This window comes from Vigna angularis, chromosome 1, assembly GCF_016808095.1.
Source record: "Vigna angularis cultivar LongXiaoDou No.4 chromosome 1, ASM1680809v1, whole genome shotgun sequence".
Taxonomy (NCBI): Eukaryota; Viridiplantae; Streptophyta; class Magnoliopsida; order Fabales; family Fabaceae; genus Vigna; species Vigna angularis.
Genome location: NC_068970.1, coordinates 48,786,668 through 48,807,100, shown reverse-complemented (window position 1 = coordinate 48,807,100; position 20,433 = coordinate 48,786,668). Strand labels below are relative to the sequence as shown.

The window sequence follows — 20,433 nt, the reverse complement described above, 5'->3', positions numbered from 1 at the left end:
TATTGGTTAGTATGTTGTTTTTTGGTGCATTTTAGCTCATTTTGTAAGTTTTAACTAGTGAAAACTTGAAATAGGAAGACTGTGAGAAAACTGAGGTTTAGAAATGTGTTATTGGGTACATTATGACTTGTAATATCCTTTAGTTTGCAGAATTTGGTATTAGAAGGAGTGGAATTGAGTTTAGGTATGTTTAAGAGTAGTCAAGTTGGTTTGGAGTAGCTACTTTGAGTTAAAAGTGTATTTTCAAATGTTTCACAGTGCCTAGAAGGACCTAGGGATTAGTTAAACATGTGTAAAGGGTGTCCAAGGTTAGATTTAAAGGGTAGCAATTTCTGGTGTGACGTTGAGCACCCCTGGAACGCCCCCTCAACACCTTTTTTTGCGCTAGCTATGGCGCTGAGCGCCCCTTTTGCGCAACCTTTGGCGCTGAGCGTCCCTAAGAGCCCCCTAGGATTTCCAGTGGCTTCTGGTGCCTGGACGCCCCTTTCCAAGCGTTGAGCGCCCCTTTCTAGGTTTTTGGTTTTCCAATTTCTATGTTATTTGGTGTCTTTAATGCACTATTTTTTATACTTTGATGAATATGTAATGGTTTTATGTGATTGCTTAATATGTTTTTTGTGTAAAATATCTATATGATTATGAGGGATATATATGTGATGATGAGTATGTTGATGATCATGTCAATGATATTGATGGACATAATTTCATGAATCTCGTGAAGATGTTACATGGTGGTGCCTTATACTATTGTTGGTATGAATGGTCGGAGTTAAGCTGAAGGGTTATCCTGACGCTCTCAATAACTTCAATCTCAAGTAGAGATGGATGGTTATGTGAGTAGCAGGAGGTCCTACTCTAGGGTCTTTCTTCATGCGGCAAATGACATTTTAACAGACTAACCTTGTGTGATAACTTAAATTGAGCCAACAATATTACCACTACATGTACATGAATCACCATAACTTGACATTCAAACTATATCTGGATTAGTGAAGTCAAATTCTGTGATATAATTAGGATGAATGTTTTATTATGTGTGCAATATAATATATGATGGAATATTTTTTTTTTACTATATTGAATTGTTTTATCACTAGCTTATCATTGCTTTTATGTTGTCTGTTTTTGTGTATGTTTTTCTCTTTTGCAATGATCACCTTAATCGGTGTGAGCTTAAAGAGTGGACATCTTTCTAGTTGGTTCAACATGAGGAGGAAGATAAAGCAATAATATAGAATAGGTTCGTTTCAAGGGTATGATCTCCTTCTCTAGAAACCTCAAATTTCTTGTAAGTTATCATCTATGTAACACTTTATTTTAGTAGTTTATACTATTAAAATGAGATGTTACAATCATTCTACCATTATAAATAACTATATTCAATTAAGCTAATTAAAATATTAAAAATAATTAAAACATTAATAAATTATTTATTTTATTACATTTTTAATCATTATATTAGTATAAATTACTTAAAATCTTAAACAGAATCCAAAAATATGGTATTTAAAAAAAATAAAGAACTAAAGTCAAGCTCATTCATACAATTTCAATAAAAAGGAAAAAAAATTAACTAAAATCATTTAGCTTAGTTAAATTTTTTTAAGGTGAAGTCATTATAAGAGTTACGAAGACTTCATCCTATTATATGATATTTAAATAAAAACACTAATTATTGGTAAATACAAAAATAAATTAATTTTTTTTATTAAATTAACAATAAATGACATTAGTTTCTTTAAAGCTTATTCATGATTATCAATGTCATGAATATAGAATAAAATTTATATATGATTAACTATGAAATAAAAATAATATAAAAAGTTTATTTAAAAAATTGGGGATTCCGAAAACTTCCATCCATCGTTTACAACATTTTGGAGTCGTTGTAAGTATGCGACAAAAGAAAATTCACCTTAAGGATTAAATATGAGTTTTTCTTTACGTAGGATTAAAAGAGGAGAAAAATGTTAGTGAGACTTAGTTTCATAATATCCTATAGGATTTCAAGTTTTATTTTACTTACTAAAATGATTATTTATAGATATATTTTGTAGTTTCATTTGGTAATTCACATTTTTACTTATGAATCTAGTTTGATATATAAATAAATGTAACATTTCATTTTAGATGTCACAAACATGAACGAGTAAAGTCTTTAAGATTAAATTTATGATACTATCATTCTAAAGAGAAAGAATTAATTTTGTATTAATCTAACCCATAGATTAAAATCAACATGACTATCGATCTTCTAATAGAAGATGCAAATTAAATTACATGACTTAAATTTATTTAAAGTAAAGATAAATAAAATCTCAAGTTATTTATGTTCTCTCATCGCTCTACACAACATAGAAGCATCTGCATTATCACTTGCTCGTATAAAATACGAGTCATATGATTATTGTAAACAATCAAATAAACAAAGGTGAACTAACCTAAAAAATCATTAACAAGTCACTAGTGCAGCGACTTGTTAATGTCATAACAAATTGTTTGGACATCACTTTTTTATGTTCAAATATTGTTAAGGAATAAATTGAAACTTCAAAATGAATGTCATTTTCATAGTTGACATGGTTGTGCAAAACCTTTGCTTGAAGTCTCCACTTATTTTGCCTTTGTTATCAGTGTAGTTTCTACACCATGAGTTTTACAAAAAATGGTTCCATGGACATAAAATTGTATATAAATGGCATAATAATTGTGTCGAAAGAACTAAACCAATAAATGGTCAAAAAAATTAGAAAAGAACTAAAACACACCGAACAACAACAAATGACGTCCCAAACGAACGCTCCAATGACGGCGGAACGGTGAAAATGTGTCTCTTTTGGTGCGCATTGCTTCCAAAGGTTCCAACGACAACGGATGTTCAGCCGGTAAACGGTGTCGATCGGCGAAACGATCAAAACATCCTCAAACGATGCTTCTTTTCACCGTCACGTGATTCTATTGGGTTGTCCTTCTCTCTAGGATTCTCTCTAACTCAAACTGAGATTCTAATTTTGAAATCACAAAATGAGTCACACCACTTGAAATCCTGACGCACTTTCTTTCCACGTCATTTTCCTATTTTTAATTTCTTTTTCATCTGGTCCACTGAAATCTTGAAACGTGGCCGTATCAAAATATGGATCAAAGAATCATTATCCAAACATTAAAATACTGGCTGTGAAACAACTCTCGCCATATTTGGTCCTATTTGAAATTATTCATTATTTTTTTAAAATATTATTATTTTCTTTCTTGATTGTGAATTTAATTGCAGTGACATGAACATTTAATATATGTAATAGTTCTTCATTTATTTATTTTGTACATCAAACTTTTTCGAGAAACATAAATAAAACATTCATCTTCAAAATTATATCAATCTTAATTTATTGAATCTAAATAATAAATAAATAAATTTTGATTTTTACAAAAATATATTTCTAAGAACAATTTTTATTTTCTAAAAGCTAATTTAAATAATAAGATATTTACATAAGGAAGGAGCATTTAGTTTTTGCATAGTTATAGTTGAACAAACAACTTCCAACCACGAATAGCCGCCATTAACGGTTGCATTTGTAGCATTTTTAGTTTCGCCCATACAACATCTTACGTAATAATCAATACATATCACACAAACACCGTTAACATTTCAGAGCCAAGCTCAAACAATGACATTCTGTGCTCTTTCCAGCACCTCCATCTCTCCCTCTTTCCCAGCCTCTCATCGCCATCAATCCAAATTCTCATCTCTCAGATTTTCCAGCTCCAGATCTCAGCCTCTGGCTACCCAGTTGAGGAAAACCATCGCAGCAACACGCTTTACAACGTTTTGTTCTCTGGATGCTGCAAATGCTCCGAAACAAGACACCCCAATTGAATTCAGTACGCAGTTCTGGTTTTTTCTTACGACACTTGGATTCTTTCACGTTCCATTTTCTTACACGCTTGCTTTTTGGATTTTGCTGTTGTTATAGGGTACATCCCTTCAGTGTGCCTTTTGTGTTTGCTTTATTTTCTAAACCTATTTTCTTTGTTGTTTTTGGTGGGGGTGTCATTCAGGTTTCCATTTCTTCTAGTGGATAGAGTGATTGAATATAATCCTGGAGTTTCTGCAGTGGCCATAAAGAATGTAACAATAAATGATAACTTCTTTCCTGGACATTTTCCAGAAAGACCAATCATGCCTGGTGTTCTCATGGTTGAGGTAAACACTGTGATGATTCCAGGGCCAACCCTCTCATATTCCATTTATGTCACTTGTCTTCTGGCCTGCATTCATTTTATTATGTAAGTGGGAAATTCTCTGTTTATAAGCTGTTTCTTTAATTAAATAAATATCAGTCTTTTACAATTTACATGGTCCTTTGGTTTAGTTGTGTCTCTGTTGCTTTATGTGGATTTTGGATTCAACCTTCCTGCTGCAGTTCATTCGAAACTTTTAAGAACTCAATCTGGATCAATTTGGTTCCCAGTAAAGATCTTCTACATTGAACAAATGTTGGGGGTGATTTCTCATATTCACTTTCATGCTGCATAAGATCCAATCCAACTCTTGAAAGAGATTTTTTGTTGAGATTGGCAACAAGTGTATGTTATATTCTAAAGGTTCTGTTGAATCATACTTGATGCAGGCGATGGCCCAAGTAGGTGGCTTGGTTATGTTGCAGCCTGAAGTTGGAGGTTCCCGTCAGAATTTCTTCTTTGTTGGAATAGACAAAGTGCGATTCAGAATGCCAGTGATTGCAGGAGACACGTTAGTTATGAGAATGACACTTACTAAACTGCAAAAGCGATTTGGAATTGCAAAGATGGAAGGGAAAGCATATGTTGGAGGTGAAGTTGTGTGCAAGGGAGAGTTTTTTATGGCTACTGGGAGTGAATAACTAAGACAAACCCCTCCAAAAACAGTTTTTTCTGCTGCATTTCTTACGTGTTTGAGGTAGTTTAAGCCTAGATTATTTTTTTATTGATGAACATGATCACCATTTGAGTCATTCGACCTCATATACTTCTCAAACACAAATTCATGCTAAGCATTTTTCCTCATTCCAAATAAGCATGAAGATAATTACTGTCTGAAGTGACAAGTAAACCCAACTTGCAATTTCCAACCATCCCTGTCCCTTTCACTCCATCTGGTTTGGAAATGAAATACAGATGCAAGTAATCTATATAAGGTGCCATATCATAGTATTTGTAATACACATACATTAGAGGATGGTATTTGAAACTTCTCAAGGGAGAAATTTGGCTCTATAGAACAATGATTGAAGTTTCTCCCTAGTGTACATTATTATGTTTATAAGCCAAGAGCACCAAGGGGAGTCTTGCCCTGTCCAGCCTCAAAGTAGAAAATCAGCATGGCCAACATTGCAATCCTGGCATGCTTTATCTCAGCCAATTTCAGTCTCTGTAGTTTGTCTGCATCAGGAATGTAAACACCATCCTGGATTGTGCCAGCAAATCCCAAAGGGTCAAAGAATTTGCCCCCAGGGTAGCCTTGATCACCAGTGGAGTTGCCAAAGTTCTCAGCAGTTTTTGACCATGGGGTAGCCCATTCCACTGACTGAGAATCTGGGTTGAAGAAGTCCACCCATCTCTTGCTCTCAACCCATCCCATTAGAAGCAACTGGGTGCCCAAAAGAGAACCAAAGGAGAAAGGAGCAACTGCATTAGGATCAGCTCCAGCCTCAAACCATGGAACTCCACTCCATGCCTGCCCAATAAAGATGCCTACAACTGCAGCCATCGCCCACCTCCCATGAATCAGTTCAGCTTCTCTATACCATTTCAGAAATGCTGGGTCTTTCCCCAGTCCCAGAGGGTCAAAACCATAGTCACCTGGTAGCCTGCAATTGCAACATTCAACAGGAAATGAATCCACCAAAACAATGTTAACACTTGTCATAATACTCTTTCAACTTTTCATTTCATCAGTCTTTTTTTCTTGATTTTGACTAAATTTCAATCAACTACTAAAAGAGATGCTAGAATGAGTGTCAGCATTTGTCTTTCCAACAAAGAATGTAAGAAAAGATAAATTGAGAGGACTTACGAGCCATCAAGCCATTCTGGGTCAATGAAATTCCCACCACCTTTTACAGCAGGGATCCATGATTTCTTTGGAGCAGCAGCAACTGCTACAATGAGTCTTTTAGGACTAACAGCAGCACCAACTTTGGCTCCAATGCCAGCAGCAAGCAGTGCCTCACTCCTCTTTCCTCCACACAAGAACTGAGATCCAAACCTGTTTAACACAGCACCAGATGTTGCAACTGCCATATCTCTCTTTTACCTACTGCTGGAAACTTAGGTTAGTTTGGAGTTTTGCTTGAATGCACACAATAATATGGTCTTTATATGTGACATGGGAGAATATCTGAGGGAGCTCTCAGAGGTGGCCAAGTAGGCCAATGAAATCTGCAGAACAAATCTCAAACTCTCATGGATAGATTTTGGACTAATAGGAACTTGGTCTTCATCCCCTTCCCTCTCTTTCATGCAACCACGTGTATCACTGATTCACCACATATCGTATTTTCGTCCACTTTATATCTTATAATATGGTGTCCATTATCTACTCATAAAAACAAAATATTAACGAATGTTCAATCTCACACCAATGTTAAAATCAACCAAAGCAACCACAAAATATAAAGAACCAGAAATATTCGGAGGAAAGTTATTAGAATGATAAGAAACGTAGATAAAATCACAGATCACGTTACTATGGGGGTTTTTGAAATGAATAATCCATTATAATCAATTTTGGATTATATATTTTGAACTATATCTTTATTTTGAAATCTTAATATAACTATAAAACTTTTAAATTTGTTTTAGATATCATCTACTGAAAGTGTACTGCTTAAAATGTTATTTTCATCATTTCACTATAATGAAAAGTTGTAAGGTAAAAAATATGGAGGTGTAAAAAACAAAAGGTCTTGAGCTAACAAAATTGTTCCATTCTACTATTTTTTATTTATGGCTTTTACTTCCTGCACCTTATTCGTGGATCATCCTAATTTTAATGGTTTACAACTGATAAATTAATTAAAACATAAGATTGATAAACAAAAGAGATTATCTCAACATATATATGGTATTAATAAGTTATTTAAAAAAATAAACATAACAATAAAATATATGTAACTCAACTAAGAAAAATTACTAGACGATAAAGAAAAATACTTTGCAGCATCATTGTCCTTGACCAGAGATGCTTCAATACCTACTCCTTATCTGTTCACACCAATAAAGTGATTATCACAAAAGAAACAAACAAATACACAAGAAACAACAAGGTAAGCTAATATGAAAAAAGAATTCATAAAACAAACATAGAGATATTATTGTACATCACTCATTCATAAAAAAATCATAAATCACATATAAATACTCATACTAGACTCAATTATCTCGACACATGTATTGATATTAAACTCTTGTGAGTTATACACTTGTGATGGTCTCTACTGCTTTATAGGGCCATTGTCAATGGGTTTCATCCTACCACACACAAGATTAGTCTGTTAACATCTTTGGCTAAGATAAAGCCCCTACACTAGGACCTCTTGAATCTCTCACCACAAACCCTACCCTTCTTTACTTGAGATTGGATGGTTATTAATTGATAGGATAACTCCCAATACTGAATCCACATATCAATACATACACTAAATAAAGGCCACCATATAATCTCTCCACAAGATCCCTGGAATTACACCAAATACATTCAATGCTCATATCCATTAATAAGCTCGTCATCACAATTTCATACATCATTATTTGCATGCATATTTATCCATAAATCTATCTATCATTCTTAAATAAACATCATAAACTAACTATCATTTTAACTTCACAAAATCTTACATTAAACATACTAGAAAAGTATATATAAAATGGTATTAGACTCTGTTAATTTCGTTAAGCGAAAACATCTACCTGCTCAATGAATTGTGCTTGAAGGCCCACTCACCTGACAAAATTTATCATTAGAACTCATAAAATGAAATTTTCCAAAATCGCTCAGCGAGACCTGTCTCGCCAAACTACTGCCAAGTCAGTGGCCCTCTGACTTTGCCTTCGTCCAACGAGTATATTCTCATCCAATGACCACCAAGTATGTACCTCTCTTACTTTGACATCGTCCAACGAGTATATCCTCGCTCAGCAACAACTAAGTTAGAAGTTTTATGATTTTGGCTTTACCTAGCGAGCTACATAATTCTATAGATTTATGTTATTTCAGTCTTGCAAATTCAGTTCAACAGAAAACACGGATGCCAAAACATACCAAATTTGAATTATACAACCTTCACTAACTCAAATCATCTCATCTGCAATACCAATTAGTCAACATTCTCAAATTTCATCATACAATGAATTCATGCAATTTAAGAACCTAACCAAAATTCAACATATCACACTCATCACACAGACTCACCATACAATCAAAATATTAGACATTTCAAGGTATTTATAACTTAAAAAAAAATACAATTAGCTTCCCTTTTCTGGCTAACAGCTCATAAGACTCTAACTAACGAAAATCCTCTCAACTTGCATAATGTTCTATCTACACATAGAAACATCACAAGAATGATGAGAATATATCATTATGATCATTGATTAACAGAGACTATATAACTAACTAAACAGACGCATGCAAGTAGAGAATAAGTCTTCCCTAAGTAATATATTCTTTCTTCTCCTCATTGTTGATGTCATTACTTCTTGATGAATAACCCTTCCATAAGCAACAAAACAAAACAAGATGAGTTAGTATTTTCTTTCAATGACAAATCAGGATTCTTTTTTCTTTCTTTTCCTTTTTCTCTCTTTTTTTTTCCTCTCTTTCTCTTACTTCCTTTTCTATCTTTTGTTTCTATTCCTTTTCCCTCTTTTCTTTCTCTTCTCTCTCGTTCGTTTCTTTCTCTCCTCTTTCACTATTTTCTTTCTCTTTTCTCTCTCTTTTCTTATTCCTCTTTTTCTCTTAATACCTTTTCTTTAATTTATTTTTCTTTCAACACCTCTTCAATTTCTTTCTCTATAAACTCCTTCTCTTCAATCTATTTTTCTCTACTAATTTTCTTTTCTATGTTTTTCTTTTCTCCATCTCTCTCTTTCATCATAGTTTGAGCATGTCATCAAACATTTTCTCTTTATCTATTTAGGTGTATGATTTCCTATCTCCTTATGAATTCTTCTGCCTCTTCATCATGTTCCTCTCCTTGGTCTAAAATCATGTTTTTTTTCATCATGATAATAGGAATGGGCTCTCATCACGTCTTCCTATACTTGTATCCACACCCTCCAACTTTACACTCACATCTTCATGAGACCTTTGGAGCCTTTCAAACTATAGTTGAGTGTGTTATTGCAGTTGAGTCATTTGTAAGTTGAGCTTCTCAAGTGCAACCATGACTGTCGTAGTCTTAGGTGATGAAGGATCACTATTTGGTGAAGAAGTCATGTCTTGCAAGAAAAGGTTAGTAATAATAAATAGATTTAGGGCATCATCACTTTTCTAAGTGTTCCACTTAAATTTCACTTGTGTATCACACTTATAGGTTTTTTCTAAAATGTACTACGTCTTTTACCACTTAAATTCCATTTAGTGCTTTGCAAAGAACTTCAGTAGCTTAAGCAAAAAGCGAACAAAGAATGTGAAAAATGCGAGATCTAAATCTTAACTCAAAAGATAAAAAGAAAATACAAAACTCTAGAAAAAAGTAAAAAAAAAATAAAAGACATAAAACAATAAAATAAGAAAATAATAGAAATACCAAAAAGAGTTAAACGAGACAACACAAAGACTTAAGAAAAAGATTGATTGCAAATAGATCAATAAACCACAAACAAAAATTTGTAGTAAAATTTTATGTTGAACTCTTCAATTTTTTCTCGGATCCTTACTTTTTATTTATTTTTATTTCAATATATATTTCTTTTCTTTTAACTTGACTCCATTATTCTTTCTTTTCTTTTCCATTTTGCAGTTCAACACAAAAACAATGAAAATTATACAGATTGTCCTTCAAACCCCAAAACTCATGTAAAATCAAAGTAAATAGTTAATACAATTATCAAAAAACAGAAAAAATATATAATTTCTACGAATGAAATGCATAAATGTATAATTATAATTGAAGAACACGAACAACACGAAAAATTAAAAACTCAACAAAATTGGATCAAACCTTAGGGGTTTAACTCCTTAAAAAATTCAAGAACAATGAACCAAACAAAATTTTAAAACAAAGCATATAACACAAACATTAAAAAAATTAGGTTTTATTCATATGACAGAAAAATAGGATAAAATAGAAAATTCAAACTAGAATCTTGCTCTATATACCATATGATACAATCCTATCTAGGAAAAAGTACAATCGTTTTTGAATTTGAATCCTCAAAAGGCACAAACAAAAATAAATCAGAGAAGAATCAGAATAAGATAGAGATAGAGACACCATAATCTTGCAGATTGATAAGTCAATGAAAATTCGCCATAAAAATGATCATCTTTTATAAGAATTAGAATTGGAATCGCCACAATCTAATAGATTGACCAATCAAGAAAGATTTGTCACAAAGAATTCAATCTTTGATAAGAGACAAAGTTCTAATACAAGAACCAAGAAAATGTTTTCTCAATAAAAAAACCAATTTTCATATAATGACCATTCAAGGTGTATACAAATGTATTTGGATACCCCTATATATAGGCACAAACTCAAAGACATCGGACCCAAAAATAACTTAAAAATTCAAATAGAAATGAACTATTTGTCAAGCTAAACACATTTCTTACCTAGCAACTACTCAACATTCTCGCCTAGTAAGATAGACAATCGTCCAACGAACTTACAAAATTAAAATTAAATTACAAAGACTTTAATTACCTAACATTTATTCTATAATTATGTTATAAGATGATCTTCATGTCTCAAGTCCTTTGAATTGCAAAACTCATCCTCAAGTTATTCTTGTATTGAATGAAGAGATAGTATTTTATACATCTCCATATATTTTAATATCTACAAGTGGTGAAATTAATCTTTTTATTTTTATTTTTCTTCATTCATCTTCTTCTTTCTACACTAGTTCGCATCCAATTGGCTTCATCTTCTTCTTTCTACACCAATCCCCTGCGCTCTTTCTTTTATCTTTCCTTATATTGAAAAATATATTCTCAATTGCATAATTTAAAATGTATTTTTTATTTTATATTTCAATTGTGAAATCTAAAATACAATATATAATTTAGATTTATATTTTTAAATATACAATTCAAAACGAAAATTGAAGATCCTAAACTAGAAAAAAAAAATTCAAATTTTGAATTTATAGAGTGAGAGCTGTGGAGGTAGAAGAAGAATCTACCCCTTATTGTATAGTGTGTACAATGTTCAATTGTCCATATTGTTATATTTTTAGTTGAGCCCATAATACTACATCACTAAGCCCAACCAAATAAAGTAAAATAGGATCAAAACGATGACCCGTAAATTCTTCTTTCTGCTGTCCCCCACATTATGAAGCCACCAATGTCAAGAATTCCATAATATTTTATGAATGGAAACTTCCACACCTCATAACATTCGTTATGAAACAAAGCATAGTACAAACATTTACAAAGATTCTATAGTACGGAGATATTCACAAGTAAACAGAGACTTCTATATATTCTTCCTGTCTTTTATGTGTTTTATATTACTCATAAAAAATAGTTATCTTGAGATGTTGAGAAAGGTCATATTCCCAACTTATTGACAAAGACACAAGATTTTATTGTGTATTAAATAACATTTATTACATTTCATCTACTTAGTTCTTTAATAAAATTAAACAAAATAACTTTTTCTTTTTCTTTAGATGGTATTTTTCCTCGAAGAAACAAGAGAGAGAAAAAAAGACTACATTAGTTTGTCTCAACTATCGAGGCTGCATCTAATTATTAAAAACATCTGATTACAATTTTTACTTATTTTTCCAAATATTCTTTTCATAATAGTTTCTTTTGACTTTGTACACACTCCCAATAAATAAAGAGAATATGTTAATACCCAATTCATATAAGATAAACAAATATGAAATATGAACTCAAGTTTTTTAGTTAAAACACTAGAGAAAGTATAATACATGGTTTTCCAAAGGTTGAGTATTATAGATATACACAAATTATAGTTTCATATATTCTTCATTATTAGTTAGTTTTTATATACTTTATATATAAGTCTTTATAAAGATAATCATTGCGAGAAATTAAGAGAGATATAACATAAAAAGAATAATATATATATATATATATATATATATATATATATATATATATATATATATATTTCTACTTCTAATATATTTTGGATATATGAAGTTAATATATAATTATTATAGTTTAATGATTAAATCATAAAAAATAAATTACAAAAAATTAAATAATGTGTCTAAACTCTACTATTCTTATCCATGATCATAAATGTTTTCGGCTAATGTTTTCAGCTCTAAACAGTAAATCGTAATTGTTTCACATTTAAATAACTATTTTTTGTTTAGAGTTTAATTTGTAATAAATAAATTTTGAACATTAAAACTTAAATTCATTTATTCTTCTTCGAGGTTTATATTTCTTCTACAAATAATTTCACATCTTTTAGGAGTCGAGATAAAAATTAATTTCAATATTTTTTTACTCTTCAATAAATTTTTTAAGAATAAAATTATGATAAAGAACTCCAAAACACACGATAAATAGTATGAGAAATTATCCACTCACTTATCTGAAATTGAAACAATTACATTTAGTTAAATTGAGATATAAAGTCATAAAAAACAAAAACATGCACAACATTATAATTTATTACATGTGTGTAACTAAACATTTATACGATAATTCCCTAATAGTTATGACGAAGTAAGAATTCCAAAATAAATATACCTTATATAAGAAATTATTGACTCACAAAATTGAAATTAAAATAATTATATTTAATATTAAATTGAGATAAATACATAAAGAAAATAAACTTGTACGCATTGTGGTTCATTACATGTGTGTAATTAAAATTTTATATAATAATTTTATAAAAAAACAATAGTTTATAATATTTATCAACCTGAGATGGAATAGACCATGACAAAATCACACAAATTAGAATTCAACAATAGGAATAGTTTCACAAAAATTTAAGAGGGACGTGTATATTTTATTTTTATTTTTTTCAAAAGCATTTGACAACTATGTAACGGTCATAATATGCCTCTCAAATACATTATTCTTGTTGATTTTCACAAATCACCAATTAAATTTAAACTCACACAAAGAGAATTAGATCGATAAAGTTTTCGATATCATCATTTGGTGAGTGCAATGGACCACATCTCAATTCTAAAAAAAAGAAGAAAAAAAAACTTTTGTAAGAAAAATGATTAAAATAATGAATTACATAATAACTTTTGAACTATTGTATCCCACACTTCTCACTTTCTCTTTCTATCTCTCTAGTTGGAAAGCTTATTGTAAAATGTGAAGTAGAAGTAGCATTATTGTATGTGTTTTAATATAATATGTAAAGTAATAAGAAATGGCCCTATCATCAAACTAATACATCTATTCATGCATGGTTTGAAAATCAAGAACTAAGCCACATAATTTGAAGAATAAAATATACACAACAAGAACTTTGAACCTTTCCCATGAATCATTACGGGAAGTTGCTGGTTGACAATGAAACGACTTACAATAACACAAACTCCAGCTCCTCCAAAACCCTACTCAATTAACCTTTTTCATTTTCTAGCATGCATTTCTGTCTGTTTTTTTTTTCTTTTTCTTTTGCTTTTTTGAGCCACACAAAGACACAAGGTATAATAATAAGTGTTGTGTGTTTCCTTTTGGCGAGGATCGTGGAATTGGCTTCCATTATTGTCACTAATTTTGCCTGTGCTTGTGATTCCAAATCATTATGATCATTTGCATTCTCGGACCCAATCTCATAATTATGTGCATCTCTGCTATTTTTTCAAACACTTTTCAGTCAAAAGTTTTCAAACAAATCAACTGAGAAAAATCACCCAGTAATTACCTTTCCTTTTCATTCTGTTCAGAGAGTACAACGTACTATAAATCTCTTACAAACTATCCAAGTCATTTTCAACAAATTTTAAGTTTGAACTTCGAAATCTTTCCCTTCTTTCTCTCCCTACATCTCTATCACTCGCTGTTTTACGTCTTCATCAATTTTTTTAATATATAAATATTTCCCACATATGAAAAATATCACCCATAAGTAGTATTCTCTCTATTTAACTATCGTTTGAGGTTCTTGTGAAAAATATTAAAAAGTTAAAAAGAAGTAGATAATGATGCGATTGTAATTGTGTCTTATTTTGAACGAATTATTGAAGTGTGGCAGAAGAGAGTGTGAAGGATGAAGATGAATCCATCATGGTTTTCATATGTACCTTTGAAATTTTACATTGAGTTTTGATGGACATAATGGCATTCATAAGTAGGGACATGGATTCGGTTGGAATTTACATTTATAATGTGTTGTTTTTTATAAATTACAGAAGACAAAAAGTACATTAAATATAAAGTATTTATAGTAAATTTTATACGTGTTCCCTGCCTCCTAAGTCGTTTTTGCGTGTCGACGCACGCATGAGAATGTGGTGAATTTGTATGTACAGTGTTTGATGAGGTCAATTTCATGATTCTTTGTGTGGCTATGCGTGTAAGAATGCATTTTCTAAATTCAACTCTATTTTCTAAATTTTCCTTCAACAACACAAATTCTCACACATCAAGATAGTCTTTTTTAATAAGTAAATTAAACCAAACATAAACCTTACGTATTTCATCCCTTTTCAGTAAAAGGGCTGTTTTTTAATTTCAAGTTTTTATTATGTTCCATTATCCATATAGCTAAATAAAAATAATCTAAAAATAGAAGAAGAATTACAAATTCCTTATTTTAAACATTTTAGAAAGTAGATTATGGTTCCTTGCACAATCAATGGATGACATTGTTGAACTTTAGAAAGTAGAGATCAAAGGTCTTCTTCTTTTCCAACTAGTCAAAATCGCCCTGTATCCATGTGGGAGAGTCGAAAATAAGAAACAATTAACAAATATTCAAATTAAAACTAGATCACCAAATTTCATTGTCAAATTCATTTCTATATATATCATGGAAAAGAATGATAATAATGAAATGAACCCTTTGTCAATCAAATTAGGTTACATTTAGTAAAAAGTGGTTCAGAAAACTATCTCAAAAACTCAAAACTAGTTTAAATATACACAACAAACTAACTAAAAGTAGATAGTTATTTTTAACAAGACTTTCTATATAACGTCAAATTTTTCTAGCTTGTGGTGTATACGTTACCTTACTTTAAAACTTATTTTTCAAAACCCTAGTTTTTAACTTATAACCTTTTTTTATACTTATGACTAACTTTAAACTATTTATTATATTTTTTTTCTACAAAAGTTATGTTCTTTTTTCTTTATATATATATATATATATATATATATATATATATATAACATTTCAATTTTCTTAATAAAATTAATATAATATAGCTATTTATTTGAATTTATTAAATTTATTTTATATAATTTAGTGAATGAAATAAAAAAAAGGTATCTATGAGATTGATAAAGTGATTTTTTGTTTTAACTATTTTTTTTATATACATAACTTATTATAATTTTATCTTTTAGGTAACTTATCTTTTGAGTTCAAATAATTAAATTTTTGGATTGTACTCATATTTGTTGGAGAATTTTAAGTGGGTCTTCGTATTTGTAACTGTTTCAATTGAGTCCAAATATTTAAAAGATTAAGCCAATTAAACACTCTCGGTTAAGTTTTCACTAACGGTGTTAAATTGTGATGACGCGGTATACACTTAAAATGTTGATGTAGTAGTGTTATATTACGTGAATTTTTTTTTAGGTGAACAATTTATGACATGACACAAAACTTAATTGGAAATGTTAGCGATTCAGATTCTTCATCATCCTCTGTTGTTTTCATCTTTCCTTTTGAGCATTTCAACAGAAACTCCATATCCAAACTTGAAAAAACGTATAATCATCACATCAAAGATGAAATAGTTTATACATACTTTCAAACCTGATCTAGCATTAAAAAATCATTTCAACAATTAGCATAAACGAAACATCAAATTATTTTGAAAATTGCAAGCAGTTTTTTCTGTTTGAGATTGTTGATACCTACTTTCTACACTAAACTGTGAATAATGGAGGTTGAAATCGAAGGTTGTGTTGGTCGAAAAGATAGGGTGGCGACTTTCCTTCACGTACAGTCGCAGTGTCGTCTCTATGAGGTCGCCGACGATGGATTTTGGCGTCATCAGCATTTGCACGGGCGAGAGGCTTCTCGACACAACTACCTTCAACAACATCTTTGGTGGTTGTCTCGGAGGACAATCCGGTGTTGATCCAGCGATGCTCGTGAGGGACTGAAGGTCGGAAACCGTACTCCGACGACGAAACTGAATGATAGACACAACGACCTAGCCATGGAAGGAGGTTGTCCTTTGTCGGTGACTCTCGGACTGGACCTAACCTCACCTATGCCCAACCCTCCTTCCACAATGCCACCATTTATGACTCCTCATAACCCTTCCGCCACCTCATCTCCTTCTGCCTCGCTAATTGCTCGATTTTCCTTCGACTTTGCGAGTCGTGCAGAGCAAAGACTTTTGCTGAGGCCTTTCACTTTGTTCTTCTCTTTTTGGGAGCAATGGCTTAAGTAGGTCTTCCTTGTCAGAACCTGGATGCTAAACACTGAAGAAAAAAAAGGGATTTATGGTTTTTTTGAGTCAGAAAGTGTTTGGTTCAATTGAATTTGTGAGTTTGCAGTTTTGGGGTTTAATCTCGTGTCTGTTTCGTTGGACAGTGGTGGTTGTTGGTGGTGGCGCCGTTGACACAATGATGAGGGAGGACGCTAAGGGGGAGGGAGGAGAAGATCTGGTGGAGCGTGTCGTGCGGGAGATGGTAGATCGGAGGCTCCTTCTCCATCACACCACGGCGGTAGGGTAGTTGGGTGATGGTTGGGTTGGTTCCGGTCAGAAGTTTCTCACACCTCTTTAAATGTTATGTGGAATTGAGATTGTAAAACACATCCCTCACTAAATGACATGTCCTCTTAAAAATAATTACAGCTCAACATCTATTAACATTGTTTGAGAAAATTTAACGGAAGGACAAAATTGATTCAATTTTTCAAAAATTTGGACCTAATTGAGATCTGAGAGTTTAAACCTTACTTATAATTAAAAAATCATTTATATAATAAAAGGTATATAAAAATATTTATTTTTATAATTATCTTTTATGAGTATTTTTATAATTTAATTATAGTTTTATTTTACTAATTATTGTAACAATAATTTATGTGGTTATTATAAGTGCAAAGTGAATAGACATATGCATAAATACACGTGTTTTCATTAGTAAAAATAACATAAATTTAAAATATATATATATATATATATATATATATATATATATATATATATATATATATATATATATATATATATAAAGGGAGAAAACATTACCAATAAGTTGGTTATGATATGTAATAGTTCAACTCTAGATTATTTGTACCATTTTATATTATATTTTAATTTAAACATTACATTATTAGTAATATTTATTTTATTATTTCATAATTATACTTTAATACATTAATTAATATTGATAGATGGTAGATTTATTTATTTTTCATTTTTATTTTTAGTTTACATGGTACATTTTAACTTTATTTTCAATATTTTATGTCTATTTTAAAATATGTTATTTTGACTTTATTTTCAATTTTAAAATAAATTTGTAAGATACATTAGATATACAAATCTTATGATATGGATAGTTTCCTCTTACATCAATCTTAATTACTCTTTCTTTTAACAAATGTTATTTTAAAAGTTAAAATTGTTGTGGTAAACCTGACATAGATTTAATTTCTAAATGTTTTCCCTAAAGTAAAAAGAAAAAAGTTAATTTTAATCTCTCAAATGTACTAAAATATGATTTTAGTTCTTACGTATTAAATTCAATATACTAGAACAGTTAAAAAAAATTCATTTTAATCCTTTTAGAAATTAAAATTTTATATTTCATTATACATCCTGGTTTTATTAAATCATATAAATTTAATATATATATATATATATATATAGGTATGTATATATATAACGAATATATAAATTATTTATTTACTTGTAATATTTTTCTTAAAATAATTGTTCGTGGAATAAATATGGTCCTAAAGGAATTATACTACTTTAGAAAATGAAAAATGCTTTGATTTGCGTGAGCATAATTGGAAGCGGTGAAGATGAGACGTGGATACTTGAACTTGCGTGCACTTGATGCAGTGGCCACGTGTAAGCACCCCTTTCACACTTCCTTTTCGGAAACAACTCTCTTTCAAAAGTCTCAAAAAATTGCATACTTTTCAAACTTTTTTTCAAAGTATTTTCAAGGCCAATCTTTTCAACAACTTTATTCAACACATCTACATAGTACATGTATAATTCAAAAGCTAAACATAAACTCATATTTCTTTATGTATCATTAATTTGTTATAGTAATATATTTGCACAATTCAAATTTTATCTATACAAATTATTTTTTCATTTTTTTTAACGAATAAATTATTTTTCTATGTTCCAATTTATACGAAAAATTAATTTTTTTTCATTTTTAAAATTTTGAAACTAGTTTCTGAATTTCAAAAAAATTAATTGATATAATCTTTTCAACTTAATGATATTAATTTTTATAGATTTGTTAAATTATATTTAAGGTAGACCTCTGATATAAAACATATTAAAACGGTATAACTGATTCAAATACTAATTCAAAATGAATTTGATAAGTTAAAAAATATTATTAGAATGAATTTGATAAGTTAAAAAATATTATTAGATTAAAATGATTATATTTATTTATTTAAAAATTTTAAAATTAAATTATATCAAAATTTAAGTAAATATATTTTAATTTATGATTTAAGTTTAAAAATAAAAAGATATTTAGTTTTAGTTTAATTATATTTAAATAAAATAAGAAGAATAAACGTGATTTGATTTAAAAACATGAGTATTATTTATTGGAAAACAATTGTAATTTTACTTGTATGATATGATTGATTGTTCCTGTTTAACTAATTTACTGTGTAATCGTGAAAACCGAATTATAGAGATTGTCAAAAAGTTTGAGAAAAAGAAAGATATAAAAAGATTATTGTTATAGGATATTATTCCAAATCAACCTGAGAAATTTGATATATATGTGTTTTATAAGAAATTAGAAGATATAGTTTAAAGAATTTATAATGTGTTTAAATAATAGATTTTATTTTTTTTTATATTGAAATATGTGTAAATAGAAATTTTATAAATGAGTTAAATTTTTCTATATTAAAATCTATGGAACCCATTAAAAATACATATCATCTTTTTAAACTCAATCCTAAAATTTTTTCTTTGTGTTCTCTCTTATTTCTCTTCTCATTGTGTCATTTATTTGATAATGAGGAAGTTCCTAAAAAATCAAAGTGACAAAATCTTCGTATCCAACCAATCAATTTGTCAAAAAGAGTAAGCAAAATTTTTATTTTTTTTTAGGATTCTATATTTCTTCATGCATGTGGCTATTTTTCAGTTACATATCTCCTCTAAGCTTTTTTTTAAGGTTATCTGTTGATCAACTATTGTAACCCCATACCCTGATCATTTTTATGTTCCCTATAGGTGCAATTAACATCTTTAAAATTATGAGAGTAAATATTGGCCTTTTGAGCAGTTGAACTTTCATTAGGTAATGGAAGCTAGTTTATTTGGTTACATTTAGTATGCATATCATATTTGATGTTTGTATGATGATGTGTTGATTGATCAGTGAAATTTAATTGAATCGTGAAATTTGGTATGTTGGGTGCTTAAAAAGGATGGTGTGTTCAATTGAAAATTTATGCATGTTAGTGTGTAGTTGGTTTGCTGACGTGAAAAATTGTTTATTAATGAAATTGGGAATGTAGATTTAATGAATCTGAGTTGATGTATTTACAAAACTTTGGTTTGAGAAATAAATTAGAAGAGAGGTGAGTTTTTAGCATAAAATGGGGGTTTTGACAGATACATTTCTAAACTCATGGTTTTGGTGAAAGTCTGCAATTTTGGGAACTGTCTTGGGGCCATTTAGGACTTAGTTGGCCTCTTATTGTACAAAAATATAGTGATAATCGTCTGGCTAAAGATAATCATCTGGTAAATTGTCTAGTAGTAAGAATATGGTAGATCATCTAGTAAGGAGTTGTCTGGTGGTAAGCGTCGGACAGATCATTTGGTAAGGAGTTGTCTGGTGGTAAG

The 20,433-nt window shown here is 30.1% G+C and overlaps 2 protein-coding genes across 2 annotated transcripts; one reads left to right on the top strand and one right to left on the bottom strand.

Moving 5' to 3' along the window:
* The first annotated feature begins 3,529 nt into the window (after nucleotides 1-3,529).
* On the top strand, nucleotides 3,530-4,937 carry LOC108326796 (uncharacterized). The gene is given in 3 exon segments (XM_052868938.1): nucleotides 3,530-3,893; nucleotides 3,896-4,207; nucleotides 4,635-4,937. Coding segments are annotated over 3 exon segments (786 nt in total). The 5' UTR covers nucleotides 3,530-3,671; the 3' UTR covers nucleotides 4,887-4,937.
* A 235-nt stretch (nucleotides 4,938-5,172) lies between these two features.
* On the bottom strand, nucleotides 5,173-6,285 carry LOC108319856 (chlorophyll a-b binding protein CP24 10A, chloroplastic). Its single transcript, XM_017551182.2, has 2 exons — nucleotides 6,059-6,285; nucleotides 5,173-5,852 (listed from the first exon to the last, which is right to left on the bottom strand). The coding sequence occupies exons 1-2, from the start codon at nucleotides 6,283-6,285 to the stop codon at nucleotides 5,303-5,305; spliced, it is 777 nt and encodes a 258-aa protein (XP_017406671.1). The 3' UTR covers nucleotides 5,173-5,302.
* Nucleotides 6,286-20,433: the final 14,148 nt, after the last annotated feature.

Coding starts and splice junctions, on each gene's coding strand:
- LOC108319856 (XM_017551182.2), bottom strand. CDS start 6,285: ATGGCAGTTGCAACATCTGGTGCTGTGTTAAACAGGTTTGGATCTCAG. Junction 5,853..6,058: donor CCAGAATGGCTTGATGGCTC/GTAAGTCCTCTC, acceptor TTGCAATTGCAG/GCTACCAGGTGACTATGGTT.